This window comes from Onthophagus taurus, chromosome 1, assembly GCF_036711975.1.
Source record: "Onthophagus taurus isolate NC chromosome 1, IU_Otau_3.0, whole genome shotgun sequence".
Lineage (NCBI taxonomy): Eukaryota > Metazoa > Arthropoda > Insecta > Coleoptera > Scarabaeidae > Onthophagus > Onthophagus taurus.
This window is the reverse complement of record NC_091966.1, coordinates 19341316-19355178: the sequence shown is the minus strand read 5'-3', so window position 1 is coordinate 19355178 and position 13863 is coordinate 19341316. Positions and strand designations below refer to the sequence as shown.

Here is a 13863-nt window from a genome sequence, read left to right as displayed (position 1 = left end):
GACAAAATACAATGGGATCTTGTTTATCGCATTCTCTATACGAACTTGCAAAACATAAAGAAATTTGTAAAAATATTCGAAATGAAATTATTAATACTATTAGTGAAAACAAAGATGTGGAAATTACTGCTTCAGCGATAAAAGAATTACATTATTTCGATCGAGTTCTTAAGGAATGTATGAGAATGTTTCCTCCGTTAGTTATTTTCGAGAGAGAACTTACGGAAGATGTTAAAATAGGTTAACTTCTGAATTTAAAATCTTACGATTATCGATTATAATAAATTTACTTTTAGGTGATCTTGAATTTCCAAAAGGAACCACCATTTCGTTTCATCCTTATGCTCAGCGTCATAATCCCAATTTATTTTCAAATCCTGAGGTATTTGATCCTGATCGTATTTTGTCAGAAAATAGTTCAACCAGACATCCTTTTGCTTATATTCCGTTTAGCGCTGGACCAAGAAATTGCATTGGTAGATGAAAGATAGATAGGGAAACGATACGCTACTATAAATATTAAAATTGTCTTAGCAAATATAATTAGAAACTATGATTTAAGTCCTTGTGATGAATCACATTCGCCAATTATAGGAACTGGTGTGCTTAAATTTAAAAATTAAACCAATTAAATTACTCAATTAATTGTAAATTAAATTTACTTACAGAAAATAGTAATTTAAATCAAAATAATGTAAAAATTTTGCTTTAGAGATGAGAATTTTCTATAATTATCAATTAAACTTTTTCACAATTATAGTGTTACTTTTTCATTTAGATTCTGGAACAAACTTACCTATTTCATCATTTAAAGAATTTTACTGGTACGTTTGCAATACTTTTGTATTTTTTTTTAAGATTGTTCGATCATTTGTTTTCTTAGAGTCATAGAAGATTGACTTACTCATTTTCAAGATAGTCTGAGGTATTTACTAGGAAACTTATAATTAATATTGTAGGTACGCCAATGGCGACCCCTACCACTCTTCATGACGAGAAAAGACGGAAGAAGAGAAGATGTGAAGGCAAGAAAAAGACGGAAAATGGAAAACAAATGGAATCAAAAGGAGATGACGAAGGAAATGACGTAAGAAATGATGATGACGATTATAGCGACGCTGAAGATGACGGCAGATGTGATGGAAATACTGCTACGAAATCTGACGAACAAAGAAGATCTAGATTAGTTAAAGAAATAGATTCTGACAATGACAAAGCACGAATGGATCATCTGAGATTTGCTTTAACATTCAAAGGCGTTGAAGATTCTATAATGACTTTTACTGGCGATGACAGCTACCCATTTGATGCATGGTTAGAACAATTTGAGGAGACCTCTGGCTTAATGGGGTGGAATAACTTGCAGAAGTTTATTTTTGGTAAGAACTGGTTTAGTGGAATAGCGAAGTTATTCATTCGTAGCGAAGGGTATCAACAACTGGGAAAATTTAAGAATGGCATTGCAACGTGAGTACACAAAGAAGGTGAGTGCCAGAGAGCCCCTACTTATAAATTTGATTAACCTACTACCGGTCAACCACAAAAAAATGTTGGTTTATCGGACTCCCATCCCGTTCCGATTCGGTCTCTCATTGTTTTATTTGTGGTACAAAAGGCCATAAGTCGATAGATTGTTTAAAGAAAAGGCAAGGAACAAAATGTATTAGATGCAACGGATTGGCGCATATTGCTACACACTGTGAAACTGATGAATCTCATAGACGCCAGAATCAAAATATAAGTTAGAATGTAAACAACGTTGAGTCCATTTTTGAATTTGACAAAAGAACAAACAAGGTTGTGAATATTGCAAACATTAGCGTTGTCGCGCTTATAGATACCGGAAATGGTGTTAATATAATGCAAGAAGATGTATATCAAGAAATTGGAAGCCCAGAATTAAGGACTATTGATTTGTTATTCAGTGGATTTGGAAATGACCGTAAAGTCAAACCGTTTGGATATTTTAACGGAGAAATGAAGAGAGATGAACATCGATTCTTAACCAAAATTTACGTGGTGCCGACGAATACAATTATAAATGAAGTCATTATAAATGATAGTGATATAACAGTAATTAAAACATTGCTCGAATGTTTTGCTGTAAGCATTGAAGATAACAACTGTGATGACATTCCAAATGAGATGGTCAAAAAGTTGATTAAGGAGTATCGACCGAATGAGACAAAAGAAATAGATATGGACATGAAAATAATCTTCAAAGCGATCTCGTGCACACCTAGACGATTACCATTTGTGGAACGTGAATTCGTTGAACAACAAATTGCCAATGGCTAGAAGACGGCACCATCGAACTATGTTATTCTGAATATGCCAGTCCGGTGGTAATTGTTAAAAAGAAAGACGGATCATCCCGTCTCTGCATAGACTATCGCCGAATAAACAAAATAGTGGTAAGAGACCGATATCCTCTTCCTGCAATCGATGATTTATTGGATGGTCTTCAGGAGGCAAATATCTTCAGTGCTATTGATTTAAGAAATGGTTTCTTTCATGTACCTATTGAGAAAAACAGTCAACAATGGTCAATACCAATTTAAGAAGATGCCATTTAGTTTTTGTAATAGTCCATCGGTGTTTCAAAGATATGTTAACTCTATTTTTAGGATTTAGGATTTTAATATACAGTGTGACCCGTTTGAAAGCGGAACACCCTCGTAAAATTTGTATTTATTATCCGATTTCGATAATTTTTTTTTTTAATTGTAGAGCGTAAAAAACTGTATCTTAGGACAAAGAGTGATATTTTTCTTAAAAAAAACAAGGCCTACTATTTCACTTTTTAGGTGCTAAAAATGAAGAAATGATATTAGGAAATTTTTTACAAAAAATCTGAGTACACCACTGCATTAAGCGCCTTTTGAAATGGGCATATACCAAATCTCATCAAAAATGGTTACAAATCAACACCGTTACAGATAATTGAAAAATACAATATTTTATGAATTTATTTGATCAGATGGAGTAAACCATGACAAAAAAGGAAATAAAATACAGAGAATAATACAAAACTATTTAACAGAAATTCAAAAAATTGAAGAAAAAAACAACATTCAAGATATTAATAGAAAATAAAAACTAGTTAAATGTCTGTTGCTTCCACCAATCCACCGTTAAGTTCGATACATTTATTGTACCTTCTTCGTGCATTCATTGTTACATTCCTCAGTTGCTCTGGGGTAATGTCTGCACATGCCTGAACTATTCTAGCACGCAGTTATTATCTAGCGACTGTGTCCTTGACCTGTAAACTTTCTGTTTAAGGATTCCCCAAAGAAAAAAGTCGAGTGGTGTCAAATCAGGAGATCTTGGCGGCCATTCAATAAGATGACTATTTCTTCCTATAGAACGATTTTCAAAATTTTCATTTAACCAACGCTTTACCACTACTGCGTTATGCACGGGAGACCCATCTAATTGAAATTTTATATTCGCACACACCAGAGGTGGTAAATTGTTTAGCGCATTCGAAAACTCATTTCTTAAGAAATACAAAAATTTTGTTGAATTTAAATTGCCCTCAAAAAAAAAATGGACCAATAATTCTGTTGTCAAGTATTCCGCTCCACACATTTATTTTATGCGAATACTGTCGCCTTGCGTTGATGATCCACTCTGGATTTTCTGTGCACCAATATCTTGAATTTTGCGATGACACCACGCCATTTGTTGTAAACGTGGCCTCATCGCTAAACAAAATTTCCCTTAAAAAGTTTCTGTTTTCCAAGTATTCACCTTGAGCCCATAAACAGAATTCTAGTCTTCTCTCTTCGTCTCTTGGTTCAAGAGTGTGTAGAAATTTTGGTTTATAGGGTTTAATTTTATTTTTTGTAAGGCACCTTCTAATACATTCTCTTGGAATATTTAAATCTATGGCAGCCGTTCACAAACTCGAATGAGGGTTATTATGAAAATATTCCACTATTTGATTATTATTTCTAATTTCCCGGCGTGGATTTTGAACTTTTAGAATTTGTTTTGATACACTGCCTGTATCGTTGAATACCTTATTTACCCGGTGAACGGTGCTAGCACTAACCGGAGGCATATCTGGATGCCTGTTATTAAATTCTATAGCCGCTTTTCTTTTCGAAAGAATATTATCGCCAACAAGGCGTACAATTTCAACTTTGTGTCTAACACTTAGTCGTTCCATAATTACACCACTAAATTGCACACATTTTATAAAATTTTTATAAGCACAAAACTGACAGAAGTAATCACTTTCATAGAATTCAATTCTTTTTTTTTTATTTCCATGGTTTACTAGATAACTATTTTTTTATTTCCATGGTTACAAATGTAAATAGTTTTTGTATTATTGGCTGTATTTTATTTCCTTTTTTGTCATGGTTTACTCCATCTGATCAAATAAATTCATAAAATATTGTATTTTTCAATTATCTGTAACGGTGTTAATTTGTAACCATTTTTGATGAAATTTGGTATATGCCCATTTCAAAAGGCGCTTAATGCAGTGGTGTACTCAGATTTTTTGTAAAAAATTTCCTAATATGATTTCTTCATTTTTAGCACCTAAAAAGTGAAATAGTAGGCCTTGGCTTTTTTAAGAAAAATATCACTCTTTGTCCTAAGGTACAGTTTTTTACGCTCTACAATTAAAAAAAAAATTATCGAAATCGGATAATAAATACAAATTTTACGAGGGTGTTCCGCTTTCAAACGGGTCACACTGTATATGGATGATATAATTGTTTTGGCCAAGGAAGTGTTTGGCACCGCAAAAGACTACGGCTTTGAATTGAACTGAAAAAATGTCAATATCTAAAGAAGAGAATCGAATTTTTGGCTCCGAAATACGATCTGGCGAAACCATTGAGCGACCTTCTCAAGAAAGACATGGAGTTTACATGGGGTAAAGACCAAACTAAAGCATTTAAAACTTTAAAGAAGATGTTATCATAAGAACCCGTACTGAGAATTGACAATAGACATTATGAAACGGAGATTCACACTGATGCCAGCTCAATGGGATACGGAGCTATATTGCTGCAAAAAGATCCTACGGATCAACGACTCCATCCAGTTTAGTTCATGAGTAAGAAGACCACACCGGCCGAAATGAAGTACAGCAGTTATTGAAGCAGTGAAGAAATTCAGAATTTACTTGTAGGGTATTAAATTTAAAATTATTACGGATTGCTCAGCTTTCCAGAAAACCATGCAGAAGAAAAATTTTGTTACCAACAACTACAAGGGAAGTTATTCAAAGATTGTAACTGCAAAGGAGGTTCTTTGGACCTATATCAAATTATATCAGACAGGGGCATAGCTTTTACCTCAAAAAAATTGCAAGATCATTGTACAGAACAAGACGTGACTCATCATTCATCACACAAGACGTCATACCCAAAAAAGGGAACACACGAAGAAGACGGCATAGAGTGAAGATGTGTTTGGATGAAGGTGTTGTAATAAACTGATTAAAGACAAGTGTTTTATTTAATTGTGTGCTTTATTAAATAAAAATTCTACTATATCATCTAAAAGAATCTTTTCATTACTAACAAAAGAAGATTTTTCTTCACAAAAATAGATATTTTGGTGAAGATTGAATGAAATTTTCTTGTTCAATAAATATATTTTTTTGAAAACTTTTTAGATGGCTAATAATCCCATGATCTCCACAAATCGGGTACCAATAATATTATGGACATCTTTCTGTGTCGCCATAAAATCTTCGGGGTATCGAAATATAACATTGCCATTGATTCCAGAAATTGGCTGATGGTTTACTCTTACTCCTTGTGGAAACAAAACGCACAAAGAGAATTAAGTTTTGAATGAATCTGACGCTAGGGCTCCATTTGAAAAGATATCGTTTCAAGGAACGACCTCAACAACTTACAGCTTGGCTAATCTATCTTGGCTGGTGAGTTGCGCAGAAGAAGGAGGGCGACAGTAAATCGTTAATGTAAGATAGGTGGACTTGTAACATTAACAACTATAGATGTTGTACACACATCGCAAAATAAACTTAAGCCGCTTGAAGATTATAAATTTTATTATGTTGATTCTATCTCAATTAGATTTTGAGATACGTAAAGATTAATAACTATTATCCTAACATTACTGTTTATGGTTATGCAAGGTTGAATTCAATAATTAATATGATCAAAATTTGAAAATTTGAAGAAAACATCTTGAAAATATTAAATAATAAGTAAATTTGCTTTAAATTGTTTTTTATTTCATGATGATATCTATCTCAATTCGTTCATGAGATACAATTTTTTAAAATATATATTTCATATTAATTACAATCAAACATGCAGAGTTTGATTTAAACAATCACAACAACAATAATTATGTAAAATAAATTATTTATGGTACATTAAGGCTTCATTAAATTTGCTTTAAACTAATTCTTATTTCATAACGATATCTCAATTAGTTTTGAAATACCTAAAGATTAATTACCATTTACGTTTAAAGTTATGCAAGGTTGCGTTCAAAACTTTATAAATCTGAGTTTTGAAGATTTCAAGAAATGATCTCTACAATGCTTTCAAATGTTTTTTATTTTATGATGATATCTTCATTAGTTTTTGAGATACAATTTTCTAATCTATTCTTAAAGTTTAGAGTACCTAATCAAATAAGCCGAGTTGGGTTTTTAAAAATAATAACAATAACTATGTTTATGGAAATTAAGAATTTTTTATGATACTGCGAATCTGTATAAAATTTGCTTTAAAATGCTGTTAATTTCATCATTACATCTCAAGTGTTCTTCAGATACGATATTTTATCGTTAACTATCAACCTGGCACACTGAGAAAAATAGATTGTACGAATCGTATTATAGAAAAAATATTATACATGCAGCAATTCATTGTATTATATTCATTATATTTATTGTACTGAATACAATCTCGTCTCGCTGTCACTATTCGTAGTAAACGTATTATACCTTATAGTATATTTTTAGTGCATAGTACAATCCATTTCTCTCAGTGCAGTTGCAATCTTTTGCAGCTCACCTCATTTATAAAGTAGTTTTTGTAAATAACATAGCAGATATTTACATCTCGTGAAGTCACCGAAATCTACAACCTCAGGCTAGACTTCGATAATATAGACTGATGTTGATCTCTTCTAATTTGTTATGCTTATAATGTTCAGTGTACATTCTTAGTATAAAGTCTGGTTGCAGCAATCAATATGCCGTTGTTAATTCTAGAGTTACTGTTATAATACGTTTGATGTGTACTGTATACGATCTTCCCTCTGTAGTGCTGCCCACAGTTTGCTACGGCGCAATTGACTTTCACCGACCAAGATAGATTGTTAAACCGTAGAACAGAAGCTAATACCGAATGTATTCTAGGATAATGCGAAACAATGGATACAAAATGTTACTCATAATAATTATACACCTAATATCGAAAAATGTCCAGACTTAATGCTTAATAATAATTAATAGAAAACAATACGAATTGAATTAAAGATGTGTAAGTAAGAAGAAGGAGATGAGGGTTCACACAAAATATGAAATGAGGAGCAAGAAGAATTAAGTCAAATGTGCAGCGGAATCAATGAAACAGTAAAATTCCAATAAAACGAGCGGCAATTAGGCAACAACCTGATCGAGCTTTCCAGAACAGAGCAAACGTCAGCAAAGTCATATTCAACAGATTAAAACCAAACAACACCATAAGCGATACACAAACAATAATACAAGGTAACATATGAGAAACGGATGATTTCACTTAAGCGAATTTAAATTTATTTAGAAACTCATGCCATAATAAAACGGTTAGTATAGTAAAGATAACCAGTTAATGCTACGAATTATATAGTTGAGACTCACCTCTAAAAACTTAAATTTGTGGTTGTAATACTAAATCACAGTATTTCACAATCTATTTTTCACCGATTCAATCAGAACAAAAATCTGTGTTTAGTTAGTTTTAATAGCTAGAAACCTAAATCACTAAGATAATCAAGTGTTTAGCCACCTTTCCCCTTACGATTTTCTCCAAAATTTCCGACAATTTATTCAGATTCTTCAATATAGTAACGCATAAATAAAAATAGTTAATCAGCAATCTGTTTCAAAACATTTAAATTATGATAAAATGTAACGAACAGGATTTATTGGGTTGGCGAAGAAGTCATGGCCTTTTTTTATACTTATACAATACGGGTTAAAATAAGCAAAATTATGAAATCTTTTTCTTCTAGCAAACTAGCAAATAGAGTCTCCTTCAAGCTTTTTCCTTACGTTCAATTGAGGCAGTAAATATGAACACGATAAAAATACAAAATTTAAAAGTGTCAATTTCGTTCTAAACACACGGTTTGCTCTAGAGTCCATTTCATTTCTATTAGCATTTAAATCTAAACATTCAGCGCACTATCTCCGCCAGTTTGGTCGCTAGTATTCGCTCAACTCATTAAAACAAAGAAAGATTACATTGCTGATGATGAAATTTTAAAATTTGAAATTAATTCCGAATCGACACGGATTATTGAGCATCTCAGGCGGCTGTAGCGCTTGGTAAAGGAAAGAAAAGTTATCATATACATTATCATTTTACACTTAATACTACAATAAATATAATATACTAAGCTCGCTTTGCTGCAGAGCAAAAAAAAACTTTTTTGTATAATTTTATTCATTAAGTCAAAATATTTCATTTTTAACGAGCATTTAAATATAAAAAATAACCATGACTTAACAGAAGGTCAAAGTTTTGATATAAATATAAAAGGTTCTTTAAATAAGTAGTTAGTTCGAAACATACGTTGATAAACACATACAGTACAATCTTTAAAATGATTGTGTTAACAATAATGTTAATTTCATGTACATCATTATTAATTATATGGTATCAAAACAAAATATCAAAATTTAAACATTTAGACAAGCTTCCTGGTCCACCAGCAAATTGGATTTTAGGAAACGTTCACGAATTTGGATCAAATCCTTATAGTAAGATTACAGCAAAATCTAAAATTTATTTTAATTTTTAATTTATTTAGATTTATTTCAAACTTGTCAACGAGTTATTAAAACATATGGAAAAGTTGTAAGAATCTGGCAAGGTCCATTTAGAATTAATCTTTTCATCACCGACATAGATTTAGTGGAATATTTTTTATCGTCAAATGTTCATACACATAAATCATCCTCTTACAACGTCTTTAAAGCCTGGTTAGGTCATGGTTTAATAACAGCGGCAGGTTGTCTTTAATAACATCATTAATATTATTAAATTAATTATTTAAATATAACATTATATAATTTAACAGGAAATGTATGGAAGAAACATCGAAAAATTTTAACACCCGCTTTTCATTTTAATATATTAGAACAATTTCCTCAAAGTTTCCATAGAAACGCGAAAACGTTGATTGATATCTTAAAAGAAAATTCTGGTAAAACTATAGATACTCATCATCTTATGAAAAATTACGCTTTGGATTCTCTATGTGGTAAATAACAAAAATTATTTCATTAAAAAATGAATTAATAATTTTTTAGAAGCAACAATGGGTGTTAATTTTAAATCCCAAACGAATGAAAATAGCCGTTATTCGATGTTAATAGATGAAATTTTGGACATATCTATTTGTAGATTCTTTTCGGTTCTTAATCGATTTGACTTTTTTTTCTCATTAACTTCTAAATCAAAGACTTTTAAAAAACTGTCAAAGGAAATTCAAGATATTACAATCGATGTGATTAATATGCGAAGAAAAGATAAAAAAGGAGGAAATGTTGATTTGGAGCTTTCCGATGAATTTGGTATAAAAAAACGAAAAGTATTTATGGATATACTTTTAGAATACCCCGGATTAAGTGATGAAGAAATCGAGTGGCAAGCAAATACATTCTTATTTGCAGTAAGTTTAAAACTTATTACCATAGTAATAATAAAAAATAATTTAAAAATAGGGACATGATACTGTAGGGGCATGTATTGCTTTTTCATTATATCTGCTAGCAAAAAATCCTAAAGTTCAAGAAAGATTACTATCTGAAATTAAAGAAGTTATTGGAGAATGTAACGATGTAATTTCATTACCGTTACTAAAGGAATTAAATTACCTTGACAGGGTCTTAAAAGAATGCATGAGATTTTATCCCCCGGTTGGTTTATTTGAACGTGAAGTAATGGAAGATGTTGAAATTAGTAAGACGAAGACAAAAAATAACTCCAATTTAATCCTTGTTAATATTTTTTAGAAGGTTTAATAATTCCGAAAGGAACAACAGTTTCGTTTCACCCCTACTCGCAACATCGAGATCCAACATATTTCCCCAATCCAGAAGTTTTTGATCCAGATCGATTTTTACCAGAAAATTTAACGAAAGTTCACCCGTTTGCATATATTCCTTTCAGCGCAGGACCAAGAAATTGCATTGGTACATTGTAAATTTATTAATTTTTTAAATCCACAACTTTTCATTTTAGGACAAAAATATGCCTTGATGAATATAAAATCCGTTTTAGTTAACATCTTAAGAAATTTTGAATTACATCCGGCTGATTTCGAGCATAGTCCTATACTTGGAAATGATGCTGTTTTAAAATCAAAAAATGGATTACCTATTAAATTGATTTATCGCTTTCAAAATTAATTCTGCATCTTAATAAAATCGTTTTTATATGCCTTGCAACTGTTTTATTTATAACATTTTACAGGATAATGTTTTTTTTAATAACGTTTTTTTAAAAATATATTTATAGTAAATATTAAACTTGTTTGACAATACTCGTAAATCATTGTAGGAGTATAGTTGGAACTGTTGGAAGAATATGGGGCTTGTTTCAAGATCTGGATTATTTAACTATGTTATTTAGGCACTGATTTTGATGAGTTAGGTATCAAATCAAATGATGTGATGAATACTGTTTCAAGTAACCCATATTTTCAATAGCATTTTCAATTTCTGGTGAATCTTTTGTTTTGTAAATTACTCCGCAAATGTTCTTCCTCATTTACAATACATCTAGTTTTAAATTTTGAGAAAAAAATTGAAGCACTTTGTGTACATTTCCTCAACGTCACTCATGTTATACCGTGTGCTACGAAAAAAAAAAACAAATAAATAAAAACACAACTTATATTTACCATTTGAAGTTATTAGCAATTTGGATGACAGCAATATATAAAATAAATAAAATGGGAATAATTCTATTTCATAAAACTGTATGCTTTTTAGTGATGTCTAGAAGTTTATATAAATCACTGTTACATATCAAAAATAAAAAAAATATTACAGTTGGAGTTATTTACAGACCTCATAGTAATGTTAATGGTTTTTTGGATAGGTTTGAAAATGCACTTTCCTTGATTATGCCGTCTAGGGACGCGATATTTTGCTTGGGGGACTGTAACATAGATGCATTTAACTCTGCAAGTGTTGCTTATTGTAATTTTTGTGCACTGTTGGAAGTATTTAGTTTAAAGCAATATATTAATGAGCCCACTAGAATTAACCTTCGTACAAGTACGCTAATTGATTTTGTGATTGCGGATGACAGTGCTCCTGTTGTGGCGTCTGGTGTGGTGGCGGTTCATGACATTTCTGATCATCATCTGGTTTTTTGTACAATTACTTTGACAAATTTCCTCCCTCCTCCCGTCGCAAGAACTTTCCGCACTTTTAGAAACATTGATAATAAATTATTTATGTCCGATTTAAGAGAAGTTCAGTTGCACTCCATCTTTGATTTCAATGATATTGCTGCCAAACTGAATTTTCTAAATAATAATACTGTAAATTTATTTGATCGACATGCTCCTATTATAACACACACATTTACAAAAAAAAACACCTTAGCTAACAGAAATAAAAACACTTTTTATAATGTGAAACTTTTGGCGGATTTAAGGGACGAAGCACTTCATAAATTTAAGCACATAAACAGTTTACATAACTGGGACTATTACAAAATGTTGCGTAATTATACTACAGGTGCCATAAAAAGAGAGAAAGAGCTTGTGTAGAGTTCTCAGCAAGGAATAAAAATAAAAAGCAATTATGGTCAAGTTTAAAGAAGTGCGGTGTCCATTCTAACAAAAATAAGGAGATTCCTCTTTCACTTTCTGATGCTGATGAAATCAACAACTATTTTTGTTCAGTATAAAGTGACCAACTGCCAGATGTAGACCTTTTAAATTTTTATGGTAACAATGTTAAAGATATTGTGGATGTGTTTGAGTTTACTACGGTGACTGAGGAGGAGGTGGGAGATGCCTTAAGCGCTATTTCTTCTAATGCTCAGGGAGCTGACCAGCTTTCTATATCTATGATAAACATATGTTCTCCCTTGATCATACATTTCATCAGACACATTTTTAATTTTTGTATAACTGAACATGTTTTTCCATCTTGCTGGAAAGAGTCAAGAGTCTTTCGAAGGCATTTGAAAAAAATTTAGCGAAACAACTTAGACGTCATCTGAATGCGTGTAACATTTTGCCTGAATTCCAATCTGGGTTTAGACCTCATCATGACTGCTGTGGAGCGCTTTTGAATATCACTGACGACTTGTTGTCTGCGGTTGATCAGGGGAGGATGTCGGTGCTTGTTATGTTGGACTACTCCAAGGCCTTTGATACTATTAATCATTCATTATTGTTGAGTAGTTTGCACTACACGGGCCTTGGGTGTGGTGCGATATCGTTGTTTGCTGACTATCTGGCGGGTAGGTCACAAAGTATCATGATACATGGAAATAGATCTAGACCCACTCAAGTTATATCCGGTGTACCTCAGAGTTCTGTATTGGGTCCCATTTTGTATACAGCGTATACATGCCGGTTATACGACTGTCTGCGTCATTGTAAGCATCATGCTTATGCTGGTGACACTCAGATATATTCATCTTTTAATGAAAAAGATCTTGCTGCTATGCAAGTACATATAAACGAGGACCTGGATGCTCTAGTTAGCCTTTCAGAAAAGCATAATTTAGTTATTAACCCCGATAAGAGTATGTTATCATTGTCATTAGTGTCATACTGGAATCCGTACTTTGTTTTACGCAGCATGTTAGTTTCTTACTTCATAAACGAATAAAAATATTGCTCTGCGAAACACTTGTCTTGTCTAATCTTAATTATTGTGATGTCGTTTACGGACCTTGTCTTAATGGTCGTGACAAATATCGTATCCAGAAGCTACACAACTCTTGTATTAGATTAATTTTTGGTTTGAGAAATCGCGATCGCATATCTCATGTTTATGAGGATATCGGTTGGTTACGTATGGCTGCACGTCGTAGGTTGCATGCATTTGTTTTCTACCACTATGTGCTGGATAAGAGGGTACCACAGTACTTGTATGAAAGAATTCGTTTTCGAACTGACGTACACAACGTTAATATACGTAAAAAAGATTAACTGGCAATACCGCGTCAAAGGCTTGAGCTGTTTAAGAGGTTATTTTCTTACACTATTGTTTCATATTATAACTCTGTTCCTCCTGAATGCCAGCACCTTGCTAGTGTCTTCTTCAAGAAGAAAATCAAAAGGCTCTTTTTGACCTGTCATAATTGACTGGTCTCGCAATTATTGTTTTTTTTTCTCTCCGAGACTCCCACACTATGTTATGATTGCTAGTTTTCGTGATGCCGTTTCTTTTCCTTTTTCCTTAGGTTTATTATTTTTACCATTAGTTGATAATTTTTTTTTGTTAATGGAGTTCCGGAAGAACATATCAGTGTTCTTCACTGTTCTGAGGTATCTCCATTTGGAGCACATTTTTCGTTTTTCTTTATGTTGTTTTTTTTTTTCGTTTTTTATGTATACAAATATTCTTTTGTTAATGTTATGGATGTACTTATATTATACGTCAATAAA

The 13863-nt window shown here is 32.0% G+C and overlaps 2 protein-coding genes across 4 annotated transcripts in view; one reads left to right on the top strand and one right to left on the bottom strand.

Annotated features, from left to right (window-relative positions):
* The window catches only part of LOC111414277 (uncharacterized), a 347116-nt gene that overhangs the window by 119605 nt on the left and 213648 nt on the right, over positions 1 to 13863 (bottom strand). The window lies entirely within an intron of this gene.
* LOC111414279 (cytochrome P450 4C1-like) lies at positions 8780 to 10667 on the top strand. Its single transcript, XM_023045584.2, has 7 exons — positions 8780 to 8980; positions 9031 to 9231; positions 9301 to 9483; positions 9533 to 9894; positions 9947 to 10184; positions 10238 to 10417; positions 10467 to 10667. The coding sequence occupies exons 1-7, from the start codon at positions 8824 to 8826 to the stop codon at positions 10631 to 10633; spliced, it is 1488 nt and encodes a 495-aa protein (XP_022901352.1). The 5' UTR covers positions 8780 to 8823; the 3' UTR covers positions 10634 to 10667.